We start from the raw sequence: 25,442 nt of genomic DNA, 5'->3' as shown, positions 1-25,442 counted from the left end.
TAGGCCTTTGCTCACTCACTTAAACTATCTCTATTCCTCTGCAAAGTTTCAGAGTCCTCTGCACACTTTGCTCTACCACTTACCTTGGTGTCATCACCAACTTTAACATATGGTCCTCAACTTCAAATCATCTACATAAATTGTAAATAATTGTGATACCAACACTGATCCCTGACACACATCACCAGCCTCTGATCACCAAACAGAAAAGCACTCACTTATTCCCACTCTTTGCTTCCTGTTGGTTAACAATCCTTTATCCATGCTAATAGTCTGCCCGTAATGCCGTGCACCTTTATCTTATGCAGCAGCCTTTTCTGCAACACCTTGTCGAATGACTTTTGGAAATCCAGGTACACATCTACTGAGTCCCCATTGTACACCATGCTTGTAATGTCTTCATAGAATTCCAGTAAATTAGTTAAATGTGACATGCCTTTCATGAATACATGAACTCATGAAATGGGATAATTTCTATCTAGATGTCTTGCTTTTTTTTTCCTTGATGATAGATTCAAGCATTTTCTCCACTACCGAAGTTACACTACACATGCTAATGTATTACCTTTCACAACATGACCTTTCATTTTCCACAATAACCTTTCATGTGGAACCTTATCAAATGGCTTCTGGTAATCCAAGTACAGCACATTCATCGGTTTCCCCTTTATCACCATCATATTACATCCTCACATAACTCAAATAAACTTGGTTAAACCTGATTTCTCTTTCATAAAATCATATGGACTCTGTCTAATTCCCATGAGCTTTTCTAAATTCCCTGATATGATAATAATCTTTAATAATAGTTTCTAAAATTCTATGACAGATGTTAAACTGTTTGGTCTGCAGTTGTCTATTTTCTGTCTCCCAGCTTCTTGAACAAAGGAATTATATTTGGCATTCTCTAATGTCATGGAACTTTCTCCGAGTCCAAGGAGTTTTGAAAAATACGACCCAGGGACCTTTCACCTTCATTTCCAATGATTTGCTTCCCTGATGACTTTCTCACATTTCTTCATATATAAATAATTTCTGAGATGTTACTTACATCCTCTATAGTGAAGATCTGGCAATTCATCTGCCTTCTATTATTAATACTCCAGATAGCTGGATCCCTGCAGTTCAGCATCTTTGCTCATCATTTAATGGCAACAAGTGTTGTGCAAGATGATTGAGAACCAAGAGGCATTATTCTACATTAAAAAGGTGCTACATGAAAATTAGAGATATTCTTGGAAAACTAAGATGTTCTAAATTATGTGCAACTCAGGACATACAATAAAAATCAGTTGGGTATTAGCATCTTTTACAATTGAAGGCATGACATTTGAAAAGGTTTTGGGGCAGCAAAAGTGAAGATTGTGAACTGCTTCATTCTTCATTTTACAATAGCTCCTGATTTTCTTTAATGTCTCATTGAATATCATTCATTGGTGATATTCAAAACAACAGAAACAATTGCTTACAATGGAAATGTTGCAAGCAGATTTCAGTTTGACATTTTAATCAAACTTGGGCATAAGATCTTATCATGTGTTGGTAGATGTATTTCTCATTCACTTATTTTAAGCCTGACTAAATTTTGAAATGGTTTGGTTGGTAGAGAGCAGCTACATACAAACCAACACTGAATTAAATCAACTGGATGGAAGTCCAATACCGAATTAACGGACAGCATTAGTACAGGCATAAAATCAAGCATAAAATTCTCAGAATATGCTGATAACAATCAAGCAAAAGAAAACCGACAGGAAATGAAAAATTGGAAGAAAGAATTAATGACGTGGTGTAAAGATTTGTTAGGAGGAAAGAGTACTTTTCAAGGAGATGTGAACTGGAAGGAATTTGTTAGAATTCTTTGTCAACAATTTTTATGCTTGCAAGAGTGATCTTTCCTCTCAGTAAGACAGAAGCATTATCTTTTTCTGTATTAAGTGTACTTTAACTGACATTCATGGCACAATACTGACTGCGGGAAGAAATTCAGAAATTAACATACATTTTGGCTGTAAAATTAGGTTAATGAGCATGTGATTTATACATGTGTATTAATATAATTTATTTTGGGACTGAATTTTGAACAATTGATATACACATTTTGAACGTCTGAAGTGATTTAATTAATTCAGCATACGTATTTCCCTAGCCACAGTGATTACTTATTAAAAACACAATCTTAAAGACATAGTTCAGGAAGGCTTATGGGAATTTGTTTACATAGGGAGGCTTTTACAGGTGAACAAAGTAAACAGCTGTACCTAGGGTTTTCAGTTTAAGAGGTCAGAAATTGATTCTACATCTTTTGATCTGGGGAAGCACCTATTGCTTAGAAAAAAGATGGCTTCAGTGTGTGTGGTTTGGAAGAGTCATGGCTGAAACTAGATGTATGAAACAGTTGCTTTTGAGAAAGGGATGCAGTTTAGGACAGTTCAAGAAGAAGTTAAATCATTGTAAGGAAATTAATATAAAAGTTCCAGGCCAGAAGTGTATGGTTAAAACTCTGAGGGGGTTATGCAAAACTGAGAAAGACTAAGCTCAGACAATGTAATGTTTATTGCCTGTGCCAAATCTGTACCACTGTTTGTCTGTTTTTCAGTAGAAGACCATCTCATTAAAACCAAAAACCAACATATCAAACCAACATATTAAATTTCTTTCAGAGATCAGACTTTTCCGATAATATCAGTTGGGACCACAACAAATGTTAATTAGTAAAAGCAACTTACTGTATTATCTTCTACTTCATTCTCAGGGAGATTCCAATGACATTTGAATACCTCTCCTAAAATGGGATTGTATGGTTTCTTGGCTACAGATCCCTTGCGACCAGCATGAAAGGCTGACAGGTACCATTTGACAACCTGTACCATTCGGTCTCTTGGGTCACTTTGGTCTACAATACTTTAGAAACAAAATGTGAAAGTTTTGTTTCATTGGTTAGTAATGTAATCACATACAACAGATGTGACAAGAACAACCTTCTGAAAGGCTCTGTGATCAGGTAAGTGATCCGATACGTTATTCTCAGAGTGATGAAATGGACAAAAGACCTGCCTTAGCAGTCTGCCAATTTTCCATCATAACAAGATGCACAAGCAATAACTCGGGCTCTCTGATTTTTTTTCTTCTCTCCTAGAATAAGTACTTGACCTTCAGTCAACATAGACCTCCAAGGTGTGTAATTCAATTCCACTGCTTTGGAGGAGGCAGGGTAACAAGGCGATGTCAGGGACTTAGACATCAAATTTACAAATTTACATCATTCTCCAGGCTCAGATACAATATTGGAGGTCACATATAAAAGTTCATCATTGAGTCAATACAATGTGTGAAGAATCTTTGTAGCTCAAGATTTTAACCTAATTACTAAAGAAGTTCATAATAATTAAAATATCTTCATAAAGCTATACATAGATTATGATAAATTAAATAAAGGTTTTAATAAAAAGTAAAAAAATGTATACAAATCAGTCCCAAATGACATAGAAATGAATTTTCATAATTACAGGATTTTAAAATCAATGCAATAGTCAAATTAACCTGATGTGATGAATTCCTTTATTATCTGTATTGTATATTTGTGTTGTGAGATGAAGCACTTCATGAATATTGCAATATTCAAGGCACAGAGAGTTTCAATGGATTGCTACATTTGAGTCCCACTACTGATTAGTTTTGACTGCGCTATAATATTAGTTACACTTAATTCTGTCTTTGAACAAGGGTTGAGCCTGTCACAACGTTTTCAATATCTTACTAAAACTGTTCAGGAGTAACAGATTACCAATTCTGAGACATAGGTAGTTGGAGAAGAAAATGCAAAAAATCCATGCGGAAAAGAACGAGTTGGACTGCTGAAAAGGCAACTGACGTACAACAAGTCTGTGTAATTGGGGACCCAGTACCTGGTCAGGAACAGTTGGATTAATCTGCATGGTCAGAATTTAGAGAGAGGTTACAGCTAGCTACGTTTGGAGTCAGTGTAATGTTAAAAGATTAAATGGGAGTATCTTTCTGGACACTGATGTTAAAGAGCTAGACTGTAAAACTGAACATTCTGGAGGCGGGTGGGGATGACATTCTGTCTCACAAAAAGCATGCAGAATGCGGATAACTATCCTTTGTAATTTACACTTCATTCACAGTCATTTACTATTACTCCCCTGTTATTGTCAAGTTAAACTATAATTCGTTGCTTCCAACCAGGAATACTTTCTAACCAGAAGTATGTCGCACCTGCATTGCCTTGGAGAATCAGTGAGTCAGGAAATCGTCTGCATAATGACTCCCCAGGATTAGGGCATTAGCATTTGCATCTGCATCATCTCCAAGGATGATCTCATCCTGCGATTGTACTAGGGTAACACGTGACTTGGGGTGTCTTGAGTGGCATGTGATTATGTGAGAGTGGCCAGAGTATCTGTAAGCATTGCCAACTGACTTGTATAAAGGGGATGCATTTTCTTAGTTCAGGGTCTCTCTTCTGACCCGACTTTGCATGTCTGTGAAGTGTATCAGGAGGGGTGACCTAACTTGTACAAGCTTTATTAAACTTTAACAGTTTGCAGAAGTTGGTGTGTGCGATTTACATCTTGTGTGCGAAACCTTGGGGAAAAAAAAACCTGACATCAGGGTTTCAAAAGGATCTTGAAAGCTGTGGAACCTCAGAAGAAACTATGTGCTATTAAGGCAGATTGGAGTTTAGGAAATGAACCCAGAAGCAATACTGGGTTGCTAAAGCTTGCTGTTTGTGAAATATTTGAGTTGTGACCATCAGTGCTGGAGTACAATTTCCAAAAATCTAAAAGACCATGCTCCTATAAAAGAAAGGTGAACATCCAGAATATGAGCAGTCGTTGAGGTAGTCCATGAAGGAGCAGCTGTTGAGACATTTTCCAAGGCCAGATTAACAAAACTGAACAACTTGAGAAAGTACCTTGAGAAATCTTAATGAGAATAATAAAAATAAATTCACATAATACAAAACAAAATAATTCAATAAACATCTGGAATTAAGAGTCTAATGTTGAGCATGAATCCATTGTTGATTGATGGAAAAACTCATCTGGTTCTCTAATGGCCTTTAGGAAAGAAAATTGCCATCCTTTTCTGGTCTGGCCTACATGTAACTCCAGATACACAGTAATTTGGTTGACTCTTCACTGTCCTCCGGGCAATTAGGGGTGGACAAAAAAAAAATGCTGGCCTATCCAGTGATAACCTGTGTATGAATGAAGAAAAACAAAACATCTGGAGATCCAAAGTATCACTAATGGACACTAAATTTGTGGACTAGGAGTGGGGTTGTTCCTGAGAAATCCATGGTATCTGTTTTGATTGCATTTTCTAATACTAAACCAGATTCAAACTCAAACCAATATAATTGCCCGTATTCATCATTCTGGTTAAATTTAAATTTATTATGCCAATGGAGGAGCGAGACAAGAAAGGAATCAGTGTACCTTTCCAACAACGGTTATGACATTAGTAAGAATACTTACCTCACAAACAAATCAGGGTGTGCAAAAAAATCAGCATACATTTCCAACAATGATCGCCTTTCCAAAATGAATGTGGGAAGAACCACCTGCAAGTTAAATGAAAAGTTTCAATGGTGTCTTGAAAATTCAAACAAAAAGATGGTTCTGTGCAAGAGAGCTAGATTATAAATTAATGATAGAATAAATAAAGAGGTATACTTTTGAAAGAAAAGAAATGGAAAAATCTCAGATTACACCTCCTCTAGATTGTATGTACGTTTCTATCATTGGAATTTTCATTTTATTAATTTCAGTAGATAAACAAGTATAACAGAAATAAGGAAGGTTTTCAAGAAACTGACAAAATAAACCAAAAGTAATAATTTGTATTTTGTGTTATGAAATGTTATAAAGGTACTGTACTGTACCTTTAAGAATTCTGAACTCAGAGCTTACAAGCACCTGTGTGATATAACTAGATGGCAGTCCCAGAGATACTGGAAAATTGAAAACATGTAATATTTGGCTGTGAAATGGATACCTGAGTTGGTTGCTGTTTTGACAATTCAGGTTTAACCAGTTTAAATTATGCCCCAGGATAATAAATTCCAATTGAGTTTGAAATTGTTGTTTTGCGAACATTGAACCAATGAGACAATCCAATGCTGGGGATATAAAAATGCAGGCATTTTGAAAACTGGACAGAGCAACTGCCATCAACACGATCCAAAAAAATTAGGGAACACTCTCTATCAAAGGCACCTTTCCATATGAAACATATTTGCAATAAAAAGAAAGACGACGACCCAGGGAGATCTGCAGCCAGAGGACAGACACCAAAGACAACAGCCGCTGTGTAGCTTTGAAATTAAGTTGATGTAACTTTAATGCGTCTGATATGGAAGAGCATATTGTTAGAGAGTTGGAGACAGATAATAAGCAGATAAGAGAAAGGGGACTTAGAGTTGTGAATTGTTGTTGTTTAAATGTTTACTTTTACAGTTAAAGAATAAATTTATATTATTTTCTTTAAATATTGGAATTTGGGAGTTCTCTGTCACTCATAGTTTAGTAGATTTGATGCAAGGTGAGCTTCTCTGGGTGTTTGGTTTAATTAACAGAAGGGTTCTCAACCATGTCGTAACACTTTGCTAATCAACAATTAAGTACTGATGTATAATGATTATTTTCCCAATGGCTCTATACCAGATAGTAAGAATGCAAGAGATTTACCACTGTTCATTCACCTTCAGAATAGTATTTCTGAAAACAACATTAGTGTTTCCACTGCAAGTAGCACCTTCGTAAACATTTCATGGTTCTTAACTGAGTACATGGGAAAATAAACCTAATTATAATTCAGATGTTTCAAAGTCCTTACCTTGGTCAGGTCCATGCCCAGTCGGACCTGAGACAGAAGATGCATAATGACACTCTTATGCTCTTCCACAGATTCCCCCTCACCTTCATCATCCCTTTCATCATGTGTGTCAAACAGCTCTGATAAATAAAACAAGGAATTAGAAATAATATGTAAAAGGAGACTGGAGTAACTTTAAATTCCCAATTTTACATTTTATAATTTGAATTTACTAATTAACCTGGTGAAGTCCATAGATTCATGGATAATTCACAGCAGACCTGCTTATAAATCATTAATACTGTTGTCAAATTAATTTCTTATTAGTCTAGTAGTACTCCTGGTGTCCATGAGGAACCAATTCCATTATTATAGACAGTGTGAACACTGTTGCAGGAGCAATATCAGTGTGTAAAATAATTTCTTTGCCAAAGTTTATGCCATTAATTGGAAAATCTCATTGTTAGATATATCAAAACATAAATCTGAAGAAGATCTGGCCTGACTTTGGAATCCATTTGCTAATCTATTTAAATGAAAGTTAATTAAAGATTAACTGGAATTAATGATAATGTTAATATGTGACAAAAAATATCTGCACTTTGAAAACCAAAAAAGAACTGATTATGCTGTAAATCAGAAACAAAAATAGAAGTTGCTGGAAAAGCTCAGCATCTGTGAAGAGAAATCAGAGTTAACGTTTCAGGTCCAATGACCTTTCCTCAGAACTTCCTCAGTTCTGAGAAGGGTTACCTTAACTGAAACGTTAACTCTGATTTCTCCTTACAGATGCTGCCAGACCTGCTCAGCATTTCCAACAAATTCTGTTTTTGCTTCTGCACTTTGAAACACTGGACATTGTGTTTGAAGGTGTTGTGTCATAAAATCCACATTGCCTCTCCACATCCTTCTGTCATGATTTTTAAATGCACTTTAGTTATCTCTATAAATTGCTGCTTCAACATTTTCCAATAAATGTTTCTGCATCAACTGTCAGAAGATAGTTGCAGGCTATTGCTCTCAAGTGACATTGTTTCTACTTTAGTGATGTTAGCATCACAGACAACAGCTGCTGTCATCCCACATATTAAAACTTGTATTTACTGACCAATGTTGGACGTCACCGTAGATAAATAAATACACACAGCACATGAAACCCATGAAAAAAATTTGTTATATGCCTATCGATGTACATACAAATTGCAAAGCAAACAGCAGACAAAAATACAGTAAAAGAGCAAGTTCTGAAAGTAATTAATTCATGCTTGGAGGGATGTCCTTAAGAAGGTCCTAATTGTTATGTTTATTTAAAGGTAACATTTTAGTCATGCTACTTCTTCTACAGAGGGATTCAGAAAAAGAAGCGATTGCATTAATTTGCATAAGATTTATAATTCTTGATCTTCCTAATGAACAGATGTGACATTCATCTATTCAATATTATAGTCAGGAAGCTACTGCAAACTAGCTTTAGGTATGAAAATACGGAAATTTATATTTCCAAAATGACAAGTAACATTGGAAGTTCCTTTCAAAGAATAATTCTCAATTTAAGAAAAGGATGCAGTTCAGCAAAACAGTACCTGTATCATTTGTTCCATTAGACATGGATGAATTCAAAGATTCAGTGGTGTCTGGTCTCTTCAGACTGCCACCTGTGTTGCTGTGTGAGATCACTACCGGAGATATTGAGCTACAAAAATATTAAAAATGGCATTAAATAAAAATTTATTTGATGAGTATTTAAGAAATAGTTTCTTCTTGCAAATGGCTCTTTAAACAGCACAGTTATTTCTAATATTTATGATTAAATAGTTTCCCTCTTTCAACAAATTTAAAATTGACATGTACTAACAAGCTTCACAGTTAATTCCCTTGTCTGCATTTCTTTTAAAATGTAACCTGTTTTTCTAATCAGTTCAGAGACACACTTCTGAAGCAGGTGGGACATGAACCCAGGTCTCCCTTGTCTGGGATTAAGACACTATCACTGTACCACAGGAGGTCCCCTTGTCTGCACTATTAACAATAAAAAGGTACAAAGAACACCTGTGGCGCAAGATAACTAATACTCAATACAATATCAAATGCAAGGGAGGACTGTATTTAAAGATAAAATAGCAAATCACCTTTTCTGTCCTAATATCATGAAAATCATATCCAAAAAAAGCCACAGCATATCTACAGCAGTCATGAATGGATAAATGTGCAGTTATTTTGCATAATTTCTAATTTTTCATAGAATCAATATGGTACAGAAGGGGCTATTTGGCCCAATGAGTCAATACTGTCAAAGCTATACTAAATCTATTCTGTTCACACTTCACGATACCAGGACCATAGTCTTGAGTATTATGTAAGAATACCAACATTCTTAATCGTAGCAGAAGCATGCTTTCATTTGGTCAAAGCATTTCAAAAGCACTTCACAGTAAATAATCTTCAAATTGCAGGGGTCCTATGGAGACGGGCCAACTTGGACAACGTTTAATTTTTTTCGCCAGGTAGGAAGCAATCAATTTATGACATAAGTCGTGTTTTATTAAACATGCTATTGTTGTCTTGAAGACAGAGAGAGAAAAAGAGAGAGAGAAAAAGAGAGAGAGAAAAAGAGAGAGAGAAAAAGAGAGAGAGAAAAAAAGAGAGAGAAAAAAAGAGAGAGAGAGCGCGAGAGAGAGAGCGCGCGAGAGAGAGAGAGAGAGCGCGAGAGAGAGAGATAGAGCGAGAGAGAGAGATAGAGCGAGAGAGAGAGATAGAGCGAGAGAGAGAGATAGAGCGAGAGAGAGAGATAGAGCGAGAGAGAGAGATAGAGCGAGAGAGATAGAGCGCCAGAGAGAGCGCGCCAGAGAGAGAGAGAGAGAGCGCGCCAGAGAGGGAGAGAGAGAGAGAGCGCGCCAGAGAGAGAGAGAGAGAGAGCGCGCCAGAGAGAGAGAGAGAGAGAGCGCCAGAGAGAGAGAGAGAGAGAGAGAGCGCCAGAGAGAGAGAGAGAGAGAGAGAGAGAGCGCGCCAGAGAGAGAGAGAGAGAGCGCCAGAGAGAGAGAGAGAGAGCGCGCCAGAGAGAGAGAGAGAGAGAGAGAGAGCGCGCGCCAGAGAGAGAGAGAGAGAGCGCCAGAGAGAGAGAGAGAGCGCCAGAGAGAGAGAGCGCCAGAGAGAGAGCGAGAGCGCGCCAGAGAGAGAGAGAGAGCGCGCCAGAGAGAGAGAGAGAGCGCGCCAGAGAGAGAGAGAGAGCGCCAGAGAGAGAGAGAGAGAGCGCCAGAGAGAGAGAGAGAGAGAGCGCCAGAGAGAGAGAGAGAGAGAGCGCGCCAGAGAGAGAGAGAGAGAGAGAGCGCGCCAGAGAGAGAGAGAGAGAGAGCGCGCCAGAGAGAGAGAGAGAGAGAGAGCGCCAGAGAGAGAGAGAGAGAGCGCCAAAGAGAGAGAGAGAGAGCGCCAGAGAGAGAGAGCGAGACAGAGATTGAGGGTAGTTTAGCGGTTTGGATCAGAAATTGGCTAGCTGAAAGAAGACAGAGGATGGTGGTTGATGGGAAATTTCATCCTGGAGTTCAGTTACTAGTGGGGTACCACAAGGATCAGATTTGGGTCCACTATTGTTTGTCATTTAGATAAATGAACTGGATGAGGGTGTAGAAGGATCGGTTCCAAATGGTGACAAATGGAATTTAATGCTGAAAAGTGTGAGGTGATTCACTTTGGAAGGAGTAACAGGAATGCAGAGTACTGGGCTAATGGTAAGATTCTTGGTAGTGTAGATGAGCAGAGAGATCTGTGTCCAGGTACACAGATCTTTGACAGTTGCCATCCAGGTTGAGAGGGTTGTTAAGGCAGCATGTGCTGTATTAGATTTAATTGGTAGAGGGATTGAGTTTTGGAACCATGAGGTCATGCTGCAGCTTTACAAAACTCTGGTGCGACCATATTTGGAGTATTGCATATAGCTCTGATCACCACATTGTAAGAAGGATCTGGAAGCTTTGGAAAGGGTTCAGAGAAGATTTACTAGGATGTTAAGGATGCTTGGTATGGAGGGAAGATCTTACGAGGAAAAGCTGAGGGATTTGATGCTGCTTTCATTATAGAGAAGGTTGAGAGGTGACTTAATTGAGACAGCTAAGATAATCTACAGAATCCATCTACCAGGCCCACTGTCAAGGACAGGCCACCAGCATTCTCAAAGATCCACCCTACCCTGGCAATGCTTTTCTATGACCTCTACCATTGGGGATAAAGTACAGAAGTCTAAACACACACACTAGCCAGTTTTGAAACAGTTTCTACCCTACTGAATGGACTAGCAAACTCTGCATTTACCTGTACCTCTGTTTTGATTTTTGCCACTGTTTACCTATTAATTACTTATCTATGCTATTTAGCTATGTGATCTGCCTGTGTTGCTTGCAACACAAAGTCTTTCACTGTGCCTTGGTACATGTGATAATAAATTCAATTCAATTCAATTAATCAGAGGGTAAGATAGATTGGACAGTGAGAGCCTTTTTCCTCCGATGGCGATGGCTAGCATGAGGGGACATAGCTTTAGATTGAGAGGTGATAGATATCGGACAGATGTCAGAGATAGTTTCTTCACTCAGAGTGGTAGGGGCGTAGAACACACTGCCTGCAACAGTAGTAGACTCGCCAATGTTAATGGCATTTAAATGGTCATTGGATAGGCATGTGGACCAGAAAGGAATAATGTAGGTTAGATGGGCTTCAGATTGTGCCGACCTGTAGAACCAATGTCAAGGGCCGAAGGGCCTGTACTGCATTGTAATGTTCTATAAGGCTGAAATGTGTAATAGTGCAAAGTGAAACAAGGCAAGTGCTACAGATTGCAACACGGACAGCACTAAAAGCTACCACTGCTTGCGATACTAAAGCCATGTTGCGTTATGAAGGTGAAGATACTACCAAAAACTAGCTAGCAAAATTAATTGTTTGACCTCCAGCATTTTTGACCTGTGCTTCAGGAAAATGAAACAAAATTGCCTCAAAGGATGAGAAGAATTTCACCATTTTTTAAAAAATTCATTCCTAGGATGTGGGCATCACTGGCTAGACCAGCAGTCACTGTGCCTCCCTAATTACACAGAGGGCAGTTGAAAGTAACCACAGTGCTATGTGGTCTGGAGTCACATGTAGGTCGGACCAGGTAAAGACAGCAGCTTCGAAAGGACATTAGTAAACCAGATGAGTTTTTTTTCTAACAATTATAGACATCATCAGAGCCCTTATTCCAGATTTGCATTGAATTCAAATTCCACCATCCAGCAGGATTCAAACTCCATTACACTAACTGGGTTTCTGGATTAATAATCTGTCGACAATACCACTAGGCCATCACCTCCCCTGGATAATCAGCCAGCCACTCCAGTCATCCTACTTTCCAAGCTGAACCTTAGAAATATTTTGAGATTTCACACTGCACAGCAAAATCACATTTGTCAGCATTAACAACATGATGGACCCATCTAAAAAGGTAAAAACAATGACGGCAGATGCTGGAAACCAGATTCTGGATTAGTGATGCTGGAAGAGCACAGCAGTTCAGGCAGCATCCAAAGTGCAGCGAAATCGATGTTTTGGGCAAAAGCCCTTCATCAGGAATAAAGCTCATCTAAAGGCAGCACAGTAAGTGGGGAAAGATTACTGAGCCTTTCTAGAGCAAATTCCCATTATCTTACAATGCTTCTTAGTGTATAATGTCAGGCCTTTGTAAGGTGCGAACAAATTGAAAATGTAGACATTTTCAATCTCACTGCGTCTTTGTTTTAATTCTAATTTTCCCGCATAGAACACAGTTGTAGGCAAATCAGTTTACGGAGAGGTTTATTCAGCTATTCTGAAGCTGTGCTTAGCATGAATTTGTGGCTGGAACTCTGCAATCCAACCTATCATGATTTTACTGTATTACTGAAAATGTGCTATATGATAATATGTGAATATTATCTGAAGAGAGAGATCACAGAGAGGGAGTCTGATCTTCATGTTGAGATATGCTCTATCACTTCATGTGGCACGATCATCTTGCTAAATGGAAAGACTTCAAACAGATCTAGCAACGCAAAACTGGGGTACTATGACCAACAACTGTAGAACTACAGTCAGCACAACCTGCAGGCACATTTCCTGGCAAATCACTCACTCTACCATTACCATCAAGCCAGGAGATCAACTATTATGAAGTTGAAGGCATGAGCTGTACCTTTGAGAGAGAGTGAAAGCTAAAAAGCTAGCAAATCATGTGACCAACCAGCAGACACAGTGTACTGGACAATTTGAAGATGTAACACTTGGGCTGTAACCTAGATACAAGAGCTGTTGTTATAGCAATTTGAAATTAATCAGTTTAAATTATGCCACAAGATACTAAAACCCAGTTGAATTTGAATTTACTGTTTTGATAACATTGAACCAATGAGATGATTCAATGTTTGGTGTATAAAAAGCTGGTAATTTGGACAGTTATGCAGAGAAAGAACACCTGTCATTGAAAGACTGCTATTCAAACCAGAAATCACTCAAAAAGATACCTTTTTCATATGAAACATCTTTGCAGCAGAAGACTGAAGATGACCCAGGGAGATCTAAAAGCAGATGATGATCAACACTGGAGACGACAGCCACTGTCTGGTTTTGAAAAATTGAGTTGCTGTAAATTTATTAGGGGCTTTATCAAATTAGTTTACTGTTATAGAGTTAGAACTGGATGACAAATTTTTAAGAGAAAAGAGGCTTTGTGTTGTAAATAGTTGTTGTTTAATATTCACTTTTGGAGTTAACGAATAAAGTTGTTATTTTTTTCTTTAAGTAGTGGAATTTGGGTAGCTCTCTGTCACTCATGTTTTAACAGATTATGAGGCAAGGTGAGCTTTTCTGTGTGTTTCATTTAATTAGCAGAAGGGTTTACCCATCGTGTCGCAACACAATGAAGAGTACTGGAGGACATGCCAACAGCAACACCAGACATAGCCAAAAAAGGGGTGTCAATTTAGTGAAACTACAACACAGGACTATTTGCATGTCAAACAACACAGACAACACACAACTGACAAGTGCAACAATCCTAGTTGATGGTAGTACTAGCCAAGTCAGATTCCAGAGTGATACCAGGTTTGACAGTTCTATTCATCATGGAGAACAGACACTGCATATTTGCAAAAGGCTAACACAGAAAAGGAAAAAAAGAACTATGTTATATTATGTAAGAATTCTTTGAAACGGTCTTATTATAAATATCAGAAATAATGATTCCATCCTTTTACCTTTAACAACTACCTTAAAAGATACTCAAGCATTTGTTTTCACTTGGAAATTCCTTAATCATTTGGCATGGCTCTACTTAGTTTCTTTTTGGACAATGTCTGCATTCACATGAAGCTATCTTCTTTGGTTAATGTCTCTTCATTAGAACCTTAAAAAAATCTACTAGCACAGCTTCGCTTCTTTGCATTCAAAAGTTTTAATGAATGTCTTTCTCTCTGCAAATTTGATTTTTTTTCTCTCTCTGAAGCCTTTCTCTTATTAGTTTCTAAGCCACTGAGATCTTCTTCTGTCCTGATTGTTTTGGAGACTGCTAAATTACCACACAGATATAATAGGCCATTTCCTTTCTAGGTAACCATTTATCTCTAAAAGAAACCTGCACACTCTGGATGATGCTATCTTTCTAAAATAAATGTTCTGTTGCTGCCTGCGTCTTTACGCAAACATCTCCGAAATACAAAACAAGCCCAAAGTTATGCATCAATTTATGCACTTTCGAACCCAAGGTTCCAAATCACGTCATGAACTTTCCTAATGCAGAGCCACATAATCATACAACCAATGGATTGAATCTAACTTTTGCAGTCCTGCCACAGCCAATTGTCAACTGTCGTGGACAATTCTAAAACTAATACTAATACCCCCTTCCTCAATAGTAGGACAGACTAGAACATCAGTGCGTAAAAAATGAGGTCTGCAGATGCTGGAGATCACAGCTGCAAATGTGTTGCTGGTCAAAGCACAGCAGGTTAGGCAGCATCTCAGGAATAGAGAATTCGACGTTTCGAGCATAAGCCCTTCATCAGGAATAAGAGAGAGAGCCAAGCAGGCTGAGATAAAAGGTAGGGAGGAGGGACTAGGGGGAGGGGCGATGGAGGTGGGATAGGTGGAAGGAGGTCAAGGTGAGGGTGATAGGCCGGAGTGGGGTGGGGGCGGAGAGGTCAGGAAGAGGATTGCAGGTTAGGAGGGCGGTGCTGAGTTGAGGGAACCGACTGAGACAAGGTGGGGGGAGGGGAAATGAGGAAGCTGGAGAAATCTGAATTCATACCTTGTGGTTGGAGGGTTCCCAGGCGGAAGATGAGGCGCTCCTCCTCCAGCCGTCGTGTAGTTGTGTTCTGCCGGTGGAGGAGTCCAAGGACCTGCATGTCCTCGGTGGAGTGGGAGGGGGAGTTAAAGTGTTGAGCCACGGGGTGATTGGGTTGGTTGGTTCGGGCGGCCCAGAGGTGTTCTCTGAAGCGTTCCGCAAGTAAGCGGCCTGTCTCACCAATATAGAGGAGGCCACATTGGGTGCAGCGGATGCAATAGATGATGTGTGTGGAGGTACAGGTGAACTTGTGGCGGATATGGAAGGATCCCTTGGGGCCTTGGAGGGAAGTGAGTGTGGAGGTGTGGGCGCAAGTTTTACATTTCCTGCGGTTGCAGGGGAAGGTGCCGGGGGTGGAGGTTGGGTTGGTGGGGGGTGTGGATCTGACAAGGGAGTCACGAAGGGAGTGGTCCTTGCGGAACGCTGATAGGGGAGGGGAGGGAAATATATCCTTGGTGGTGGGGTCCGTTTGGAGGTGGCGGAAATGGCGGCGGATAATACGTTGTATGCGCAGGTTGGTGGGGTGGTAGGTGAGAACCAGTGGGGTTCTGTCTTGGTGGCGGTTGGAGGAGCGGGGCTCAAGGGCGGAGGAGCGGGAAGTGGAGGAGATGCGGTGGAGGGCATCGTCGATCACGTCTGGGGGGAATCTGCGGTCCTTGAAGAAGGAGGCCATCTGGGCTGTGCGGTGTTGGAATTGGTCCTCCTGGGAGCAGATGCGGCGGAGACGAAGGAATTGGGAATATGGGATGGCGTTTTTACAGGGGGCAGGGTGGGAGGAGGTGTAGTCCAGGTAGCTGTGGGAGTCAGTCGGTTTATAATAGATGTCTGTGTTGAGTCGGTCGCCCGAGATAGAAATGGAAAGGTCTAGGAAGGGGAGGGAGGAGTCTGAGACAGTCCAGGTGAATTTCAGGTCGGGATGGAAGGTGTTAGTAAAGTTGATGAACTGTTCAACCTCCTCGTGGGAGCACGAGGCAGCGCCGATACAGTCATCGATGTAGCGGAGGAAAAGGTGGGGGAGGTGCCAGTGTAGTTGCGGAAGATGGACTGTTCCACATATCCTACGAAGAGGCAGGCATAGCTGGGGCCCATGCGGGTGCCCATGGCAACTCCTTTAGTTTGGAGGAAGTGGGAGGATTGAAAAGAGAAGTTATTCAGGGTGAGGACCAGTTCAGTCAGTCGAAGGAGGGTGTCAGTGGAAGGGTACTGGTTGGTGCGGCGGGAAAGGAAAGATTGATGCATTTGCAAAACATGGGCAAAAGGGCTGAACTCAAAAGGTGAGAGTGACTCGCTCAATTTCAGTATGACACCAAAGTGAATCTCAAAACTGAAATCAATGGGAATGGGAACTGGGGGGGGGGGGGGGGGTAGGGGAAATAATCTCTATTGTTTTGACATATACTAATACAATAGCACAGTATTGTGGTTGCTGGAGGTTAATCATCTCAGTCATGGGACATCACTGTAGAAACTCTTCGATTAGTGTTCTGGGCCATGCAATATTTATCTGCTTCAATGACTTTCCCACTATCAATATACAAGAAGTGGGAAGGTTTCCACTATGTTCAGCAGCATTCACAAAACCTCAAACACGAAAGCAGCATCCAGCTTGTGCTAGTAAGTGGCAAGTGTCTCGCAACCAGCTCAAGCAGGAGAGAGTCGAGTCAACACCTCTCATGTTCAATGTCATTGCCATTGTGGAAGCAGCATCCTGTGATCACCTGTGACCCAGAGTCTGACCTGAACCTCCAACACACACACTGGTTACAATAGCAGGTCAGAGGCTGCTAGCTCACTTTGTTACTATAAAAGGCCTGTTCACCACCTTTAAGACATATGTCAGGAGTGATAGAATACTCCCCACTTGCAAGGAAGAAAACAGCTTCAACAACACTCTAGAAACTTGACCAATCCAGGATAAAACAATTATTTTGACAGGTATCACATCCACCTTTCACATGGACTCCCTTCACCTATAGTTGCAGCACCATGTTCCAGACAAGATGCATTGCAGTAGCTGAGCAAATCTCTTAACAGCACGTTCGAAATATGCAACCTCTACCATCGGAAGGACAAGGGCAACTGATGCCAAGAAATGCCATCTCTTGAAAGTTCCCCTCCATACCAGACAGCATCCTGCCTCAGAACTACATCAGTATTGCTTCACTATTGCTGGGTCAAAATCCTAAAACTTTCTCTGTTACAATACTGCAGGGAGACCTACACCACAAGGGCTGCAGCAGTTCAAGATAGCAGGTTACCATGTCCTTCTCCTGGACATTGGCTTAATTAGCAATGCCGACATCCCAAGAATTAATATATAAAAAAAAATGCCGATTTGAACAAACTAACAAATATCACCTGTCTAGGCAATTATGCTAACTATACCCACCTCATCATTTATATTAGTATCGCTGAACACGTCCATACACATCATACAAGACAATAAAACAAAACATAGTGAATCGCATAATAAATTTGTTGAGAGGGCAACTTTCAACCTTTCTTTTCCATTTTATAAGACAGCATTCATCAACAGTTTGATTATATTGTTTAAAGTTTATTTTATAATTATGTGAAAAATAACAAAAGCTTACACTTTGAACAAATGTGATTGAAGATTTATGTTGCAAAGTTTTACTGAGTTTAGATCCTGTGTCCAAATATTTAACCTGACACTTCAGCTAATAAAGGAAGACACCCACAATGAAATCATTATTATATTGGTAACTGCAGTATTGTTCTGTGCAAGTTCTGGTCATCCAACATGATACCATCTGCTGGTAGTGAGGATACCAAGTTTATGAAATGACATGTCTTCTCTGAAAGGGGGTCAAGAATAAATCCTTGAGATATCCAGAACATTGAAGGAGAAGCATAAAATGGTACAATCACAAACATCTTGAAATTACAATTCAAATATACACATCTCGTACAGAGGAGAAAGTGAGGTCGGCAGATGCTGGAGATCAGAGCTGAAAATGTGTTGCTGGAAAAGCGCAGCAGGTCAGGCAGCATCCAAGGAACAGGAAATTCAACGTTTCGGGCATAAGCCCTTCTTCAGGAAAAGAAGGGCTTTCCTGAAGAAGGGCTTATGCCCGAAACGTCGAACATCTCGTACAGAATATATTATGAGAGTTTATATTTTTAATGCAGATCCGAACAACATTTTGAACTTTAACGGTTATGAAAGCTAATTGAAAAGTATTTTTTAAACTTAAAGAGTTTCTATATAAATGTTGCTATTATGTATAATTTTCTACTAAGATTGTCTTCACCGTATCCATAAATTGAACAGTTCAGTTCTCTCACAAAATTTGTACCTAAATTGAACAAGAAATAGGATCCTCATTCTCCTATGGAAATAATTACATTTTCCTTGGCAAGAAACATACGTTAAAGAACATTATGAAATCAAATTGGTTAAGTTTACCATAATTGGTTAGGATCTGTTGTAGTATATTGTAAATGCACTATCTGCTTCATGTGCTTTGTCACTGAGGATGAACAAAACTGATTACACAATCCTCTTTGACCTCACAAGTAGTACTTCTCTATTTCAGCATTTGTATAACAATACAACAACATACGTGTAGTGACATCTATCAAACTTCTCATGAGAGCACTACCAGACAAAATTTGGTGCCTAACAGCATAGGAAGCCATCAATGCAGTCTTTCGAAGTGACCTAAAAGAGGAATGAACTTTGATGTGATTTTTTTATGGTTACATGTACCTAAGTACAATGAAAGGTTTTGCTCATGAGCAGAGTAAGAAAGGACATACAAGATCATAGAGTTAAAAAATAGATTAGAGGCATACAAGTTACACCACACAAGGTGGACGCGAGGCAACATCAACATTTGAAGTTAGTGTCCATTCATCAGTCTAATAATGGCCAGGAAGAAGCTGTTCCTGAACCTGCTGGTGTGTGTTCTCAAATGGAGAGCACAGCCGTTTTCAAGAGAATTGCAAAGCTTAATGTTTACCCACCCCATTCCCATAACCCTGTTTGCTAATGGCAATCAGAAATCTATTAACCTCTATCTTAAATATACGCAGACCAAGCTTCCAGATTGCTCACTGGTGGAGAATTCCAAAGGTGCACAACCTCGGAGTAAAAAAAAAGTTTTGTGTTTAACGTAGTATTCATGTGATTGGACACAACTGCACTTGAAAAATATGTGGTTAGGTGTGGGCCAAGACCAAGAATATCAGTCAGGTTGGCAGCATTGCTTAAAAAGACAGAGGTAAGGTAAGGACCCCATGAGGGGCAGTCAGCATTGAGGAGCAGGTGAGGAAAGGAAGCTGAGACAAAGTTAGATTCACTGAAGCTCTGCAGAACTAGGAAAGACGTTCTGGATGGAGTGTGTGAAGAGCCAGACACTAAATTAAAAAAACAATCTTACAGTTTATAACTTTTGGATTATTACCTAAGCCACATTCAAAGTGGCATAGAGCACATAAAACATAAGAGAGGAATACATGGCTCCAAGATCAGTATGGGAGAAGTGTGTTTCAGTTTGTGGCCACTGGTACCAGAACTAAGGAAAGTGGGCACTGTAGAGTTGGGGTGGTTTATGTTTGAACAGCCAGGATCCAGTGTTCTTGCAAATCATGTCACTGGGAAAGTTGAGGTATTTTTAACTAAATGGAGGTTAGGGATCAAATATGGAAAGTTTGGCAACCAAAACAATACAAATGTGGCATATTAAAAGAGTACAGACAATAAAGAGTAGAAAATAATATCAGAAATGGGGGTTAGAATGTCAGGGAGGACAAGAGAATGAATTGACAGTACACATCGAAGTAAATAAATAAGATGATAGCCAATACCACAGGATAACAATGATTAGATCCTATTGATAAGAATAGGAAACTAGGTAACGGTGGAGGTGAGCACTGTTAATTTGGATGATATCTGTAGTGATAGAAGATGCCGACCCTGGTTTAGGAGATCAGAATATAAACTTGGCTTGAGGTGGAAATTAGGAATAGTAGGTAAAAGAAACCATGAATGGGAGTGGTCTATATGCCTCCTAACAGTAAACACAATGTGGGACAAAGTATACAAAAAGAAATAGTGAGTGCTTGTGATAAAGGAACAGCAAAATGTCATTATTGGCTTTTAATCTACATATAAACTAGAAATATCAGACTCATACCAGAAGTCTGCAACTAGAGTTTTAGAACTGATGATGGAGCAGATTACATTATGTAACGCGACAAAATTAATAAATGACCTCAGAATGAAAGCGACCTAAGTAGCAGTGACAACAATATATACATCCAGTTTGAAAGCAAGAAGGTTATGCCTAAAATTAATATTTTCAATATTTTAAATAAGTGCACACAAAAGCTAAACTAGCTGAAATGAATAGCGCACTAGGCTAGAGACAGATCAACAGAGGCACAATTATGAGACATTTCAGAATAATCAGACTAAGTATTCTACTATATAGAAAAAGTCTAAACGAAGGACTCACTTATCTCTGGTTAACTAAAATAGTTAAGGAAATTATCAAGCTTAAGGACAAAGCATATAACTTCAGAAAGAGAAGTAGTACGTCAGATGCCTGGTCAAAATATAGAGAATAGCAAACAAAGACTAAAAGGTTAATCAGGAGAAAGAAATTAGAGCAAGGAGGAAGCTAGCTAGGAATGCAAAATGGACAAGGATTTTCGACAGTATTTAAAAAGAGAGTAGGCAAACTGAGTGTTGGTCCTCCAGAGAGGGAGAGGGACATTAACTGTAGATAATAAGGGAATGGCAATGAAGTGAACAAATACTAGCTTCTGTCATCCCTACAGAGGACAAACGATTATTAGCTATAAATTAGGTGGTGGAAGAGAGAAAGGAACTTAGCGAAATTTGAAATGACAGAAAAGGTACCAAGCAAACTAATGAAACTGCAGGCCAATAAATCTCTAGGTCGAAGTGGACTTCCTTCCAGGTCATAAAAAGGGATTGCTCATGAGTTGCAATGGTGTGAATTTACAAACATTCAAAGGTTCCATGAGGCTGGAAAGTAGCAAAAATTACCTCTATTTAAGAAAGGAAGGAGACAGAACTCAAGAAACTACAGACCAGTTAGCTTGACTCTATAGTGGGAAATGTTTCAGAATTGATCATTAACAGATTATAGATGCACAATGGTAGCATCCCTACCCTGGACCTAGAAGCCTGGGTTCAACTCCCACCTGCTCCAGAGGTGTGCAAAAACATCTCTGAACAGGTTGATTCAACAAATAGGTTAAGAAAAAAAAATTGAGTAACATGTGCTGTGAAAAAGAGTAGCCTGTCAAAATACTATACTTGCATTTAATAAAATTCTAAATGAAAGGACTCTACGGAAAGTGAAAAGCTATAAGCATGAGCAGTAACCTGTTAGCTTGGATATGAGACTGGCTGGCTGGCAGAAACAGAGTAATACAGAAGTGTCTTTGATTACAGGGGCACTGGAAATGCACAGCAGATCAGGCAGCATCTGAGAAGCAGGAAAATCGAGGTTTTCATCAGCAGGAATTCTGATGAAGGGCACATGCCCAAAACGTCGATTTTCCTGCTCCTCAGATGCTTCCTGACCTGCTGTGCGTTTTCAGTGCCACTCTAATCTTGACTCTAACCTCCAGCAGCTGCAGTCTTCACTTTTGTCTTTGTTTGATTGACAGGATGTATCAAGTAGAGTTCTGCAAGGACCTCAAATTATATTTATATCAATGATTTAGATGAGGGGAGTGAAGGCATTGTAGCTAATTCCACTGATGATATCATGATGTTAGGAAAATATGTTGTGAAGATGACTGGAACTCTTCCTCAGAAGCCATTGGAGATGGAGCCATTGAAAATCTTTAAGTCAGAGGTGAATAGATTCTTGTTATGTAAGGGAATCAAAGCATCTTGCATTCTCAAAATAGATGGGAACATATATTTTGAAACACACAGATAAGCCGTGATCTTACTAAATAGTGGAGCAGATTCAAGGCCTCTTTCTGCTCCTTTATCATACATATATAAAGTATCCTGAAACAAGAAAAGCCTATTTGAAGTCCAGTACAAGTGAAAATGCAACCCAAAATCAGTCAGGTTTATGTGAGGTTGAGTTAGAATTTGCAACTGGCTTTGTGCATGGGAAATCATGTCTCACAAACTTGATTGAGTTTTTTGAAAAAGTAACAAAGAAGATTGATGAGGGCAGAGCAGTAGATGTGATCTATATGGACTTCAGTAAGGCGTTCGACAAGGTTCCCCATGGGAGACTGTTTAGCAAGGTTAGATCTCATGGAATACAGGGAGAACTAGCCATTTGGATACAGAATTGGCTCAAAAATAGAAGATAGGATGGTGGAGGAGGGTTGTTTTTCAGACTGGAGGCCTGTGACCAGTGGAGTGCCACAAGGATTGGTGCTGGGCCCTCTACTTTTTGTCATTTACATAAGTGATTTGGAAGTGAGCATAAGAGGTACAGTTAGTAAGTTTGCAGATGACACCAAAATTGGAGGTGCAGTGGTCAGCAGAGGGTTACCTCAGATTACAACAGGATGAGTAGCTTGTTGTTGAACAGTTAGGACATTTACATTTTGCCAAATTATATTCAGCTGTTTAAGCTATATCATATCTCAGTATTTACAAATCAGATTAAGTATCCTGAGTTGTCCATGCAATACATTCAATGTTGAAGCTTCCATGTTTTTGCATGATGGCACTGTGTTGAATTGTGTCTAAATTGTTAGCTTAAAACTAAAGATCCTCATTGCATCTGACATGAAGAAAAAATCTCTCAGGTTTCAATAGTTTTATCTTTAAAGTTTGCAGAAATTACATCTTTAAAAATGTTTTTAAATACCATGAAAAGTATCTTTCCCATTTTCACAGAAATTGTTTGGAATATTACATTTGTACAATGGTATGGCAGGTTACTCAAATTTACACATTTAACAAATGTTTCCAAGACAGACACAAGGGCTGGGAAAGAGGAAACAGTGGTTTCCAACCAGTATGCCCTCACACTGATGTACCATGAAAACTGTCTAAAGTGTGCTGCCAAATTTTCTACAAAGGTAATTAAAGTCAATGTAAAACAAACGATAATTCATCTTAAACAATATTCTGCCCAACCAAAATTACAGCTATAAAGCTCATGATAATTAGTTATCTAATTAAAATATGGTATTTGTCTTTTATTCTGAATGCATGTGACAAAAGGCAAAATTGAGATGACAAAATAGGTGTGCTGTAATATTGTTTGTCCCACTGAAGTATGTTACTGAAAAGGTTGGGAGCCGCTAATCTGATGACTTCAGGTTGCACTTATCTGACAGATGTTACAACACCATTAACTATACGAAATGCTTTTAGTTTTCTCCTGCCAAAATGGATTTTCATCTCTAACTTATAAGAGATCTTTGGCATCAGCTGAGACAAAAGTTAGGGAAACAACAGTATAGAATTCCTCAGCTCAAAACCTGCAGTGTGCCAGCTACTTTCTCTGATGACGATGATGATGATAATGATGCATTGACTTCTATGCTCCAGGCCATTTTTTGATTCAGGCAAGAATCAACAGAAATAATTTCAAATTTTTAAAAAATCTCTGAACAACAGTAATGAACAGGATGGAACTTATGAAGATAATCATGTTAACAAATAAAATCATCTTGTTTTTACTTGTACTGAAATGTTACATTTTTCTACATTTTATACTCTTCAATGTCTTAAAAGATGAGAAAGTAATATCTTCATACGTATTTCACAAGACAAATTGTAAGCTTCAAACATTGCTTAAGATCATAATTAAATGACAATTCACTTCACCAATGAAGCAACACAAAGAATTTTTCTCATTTTACTTTTGATTCTTTCAATTTTTCTTCTGTTAATAGCTCTTCATCCATTTTAGCATTATTTAAATCCTTAAAAGGTGGCCAATTAAAATTAAAATTAAATTAAATGAGGAAGTTTGTTTTAAAACCACTTCAGAAACAGACACATCTCCTGGGCAAACAGTGTGAAAGGTACTCTGGCAGAAGTGGCTACATGCTCAGTACTGAAGCTGCCAGTCCAATTAAAGCAAGTGGAAAAAAACTACCTGTCATATCTTAAAACATCAGGATAAACACTTTGGGTGAATTTCAGTAGAGATGTAAGCTTCATTTTCACATAGTTTTAAAAGAGTTACAAGCATTATTCAAGCAATCAGACTCACTGGTGGAAGTGAAGGAGTGCAGGGGTTGAAACAAGAATTCTAGGCATACACAGAAACATTTCCTAAGAACTGCTGTTTGAGCCACTGAAATCTGTTACCAACAGTGGAGCATCCTTCACCCACTGATAGGTCTAAAAGAGCATATTTATATATTTGTAAATAAATTCCTCCTAAAACAGTTGGGAGCTCGGGCTGTCCTGGTGACAACCCTGAAAAGAAATGGCATCATATTGGAAACAAGAAAGGGTAATGAGTGGTGCACTACCATTATTGTCTCCTTATTCCTGCGGATTATGCTACTGATTGTAGGGGGAAAAAAGGCTACAACTAAAAACAGTGGAAGTTGGCCAGCTAGAAAAATAATATTCATTCCACTGTAAGCTTTCATTTCAGCATTTACACCAAAACAAGCAAAATAATTTGCTGTTCTAACAAACACAATGCAGATTCAAACACAAGTAACAACGATAGGATCATAGAGATGTACAGCATGGAAACAGACCTTTCGGTCCAACCCGTCCAGGCCGACCAGATATCCCAACCCAATCTAGTTCCACCTGCTAGCAGCCGGCCCATATCCCTCTAAACCCTTCCTATTCATATACCCATCCAAATGCCTCTCAAATATTGCAATTGTACCACCCGCCACCACATCCTCTGGCAGCTCATTCCATACACGTACCACCCTCTGCGTGAAAAAGTTGCCCCGTAGGTCTCTTTTATATCTTTCCCCTCTCACCCTAAACCTATGCCCTCTAGTTCTGGACTTCCCGACCCCCACAAAAATACTTTGTCTATTTATCCTATCAATGCCCCTCATAATTTTGCAAACCTCTAACGCCACCCCAGCCTGTTCAGCCTTTCCCTATAGCTCAGATCCTCCAACCCTGGCAACATCCTTGTAAATCTTTTCTGAACCCTTTCAAGTTTCACAACATCTTTCTGATAGGAAGGACACCAGAATTGCACACAATATTCCAACAGTGGCCTAACCAATGTCCTGCACAGCCGCAACATGACTTCCAAACTCCTGTACTCAATACTCTAACCAA

The 25,442-nt window shown here is 39.3% G+C and overlaps 1 protein-coding gene across 3 annotated transcripts in view; it reads right to left on the bottom strand.

Annotated features, from left to right (window-relative positions):
- The window catches only part of osbpl9 (oxysterol binding protein-like 9), a 227,033-nt gene that overhangs the window by 20,014 nt on the left and 181,577 nt on the right, over nt 1-25,442 (bottom strand). For all 3 annotated transcript variants that reach the window (XM_060830452.1, XM_060830453.1, XM_060830454.1), the window contains 4 exons: nt 8,427-8,536; nt 6,865-6,983; nt 5,505-5,590; nt 2,730-2,904 (listed from right to left, as the gene is read on the bottom strand). In XM_060830452.1, coding sequence (XP_060686435.1) covers nt 2,730-2,904; nt 5,505-5,590; nt 6,865-6,983; nt 8,427-8,536 — 490 coding nt within the window. The remainder of the gene's footprint in view (nt 1-2,729; nt 2,905-5,504; nt 5,591-6,864; nt 6,984-8,426; nt 8,537-25,442) is intronic.

The sequence above is a fragment of the Hemiscyllium ocellatum genome, chromosome 9 (assembly GCF_020745735.1).
Source record: "Hemiscyllium ocellatum isolate sHemOce1 chromosome 9, sHemOce1.pat.X.cur, whole genome shotgun sequence".
NCBI lineage: Eukaryota > Metazoa > Chordata > Chondrichthyes > Orectolobiformes > Hemiscylliidae > Hemiscyllium > Hemiscyllium ocellatum.
Note: the sequence above shows the minus strand (reverse complement) of the source record. Positions and strands in the feature narration are given on the sequence as shown.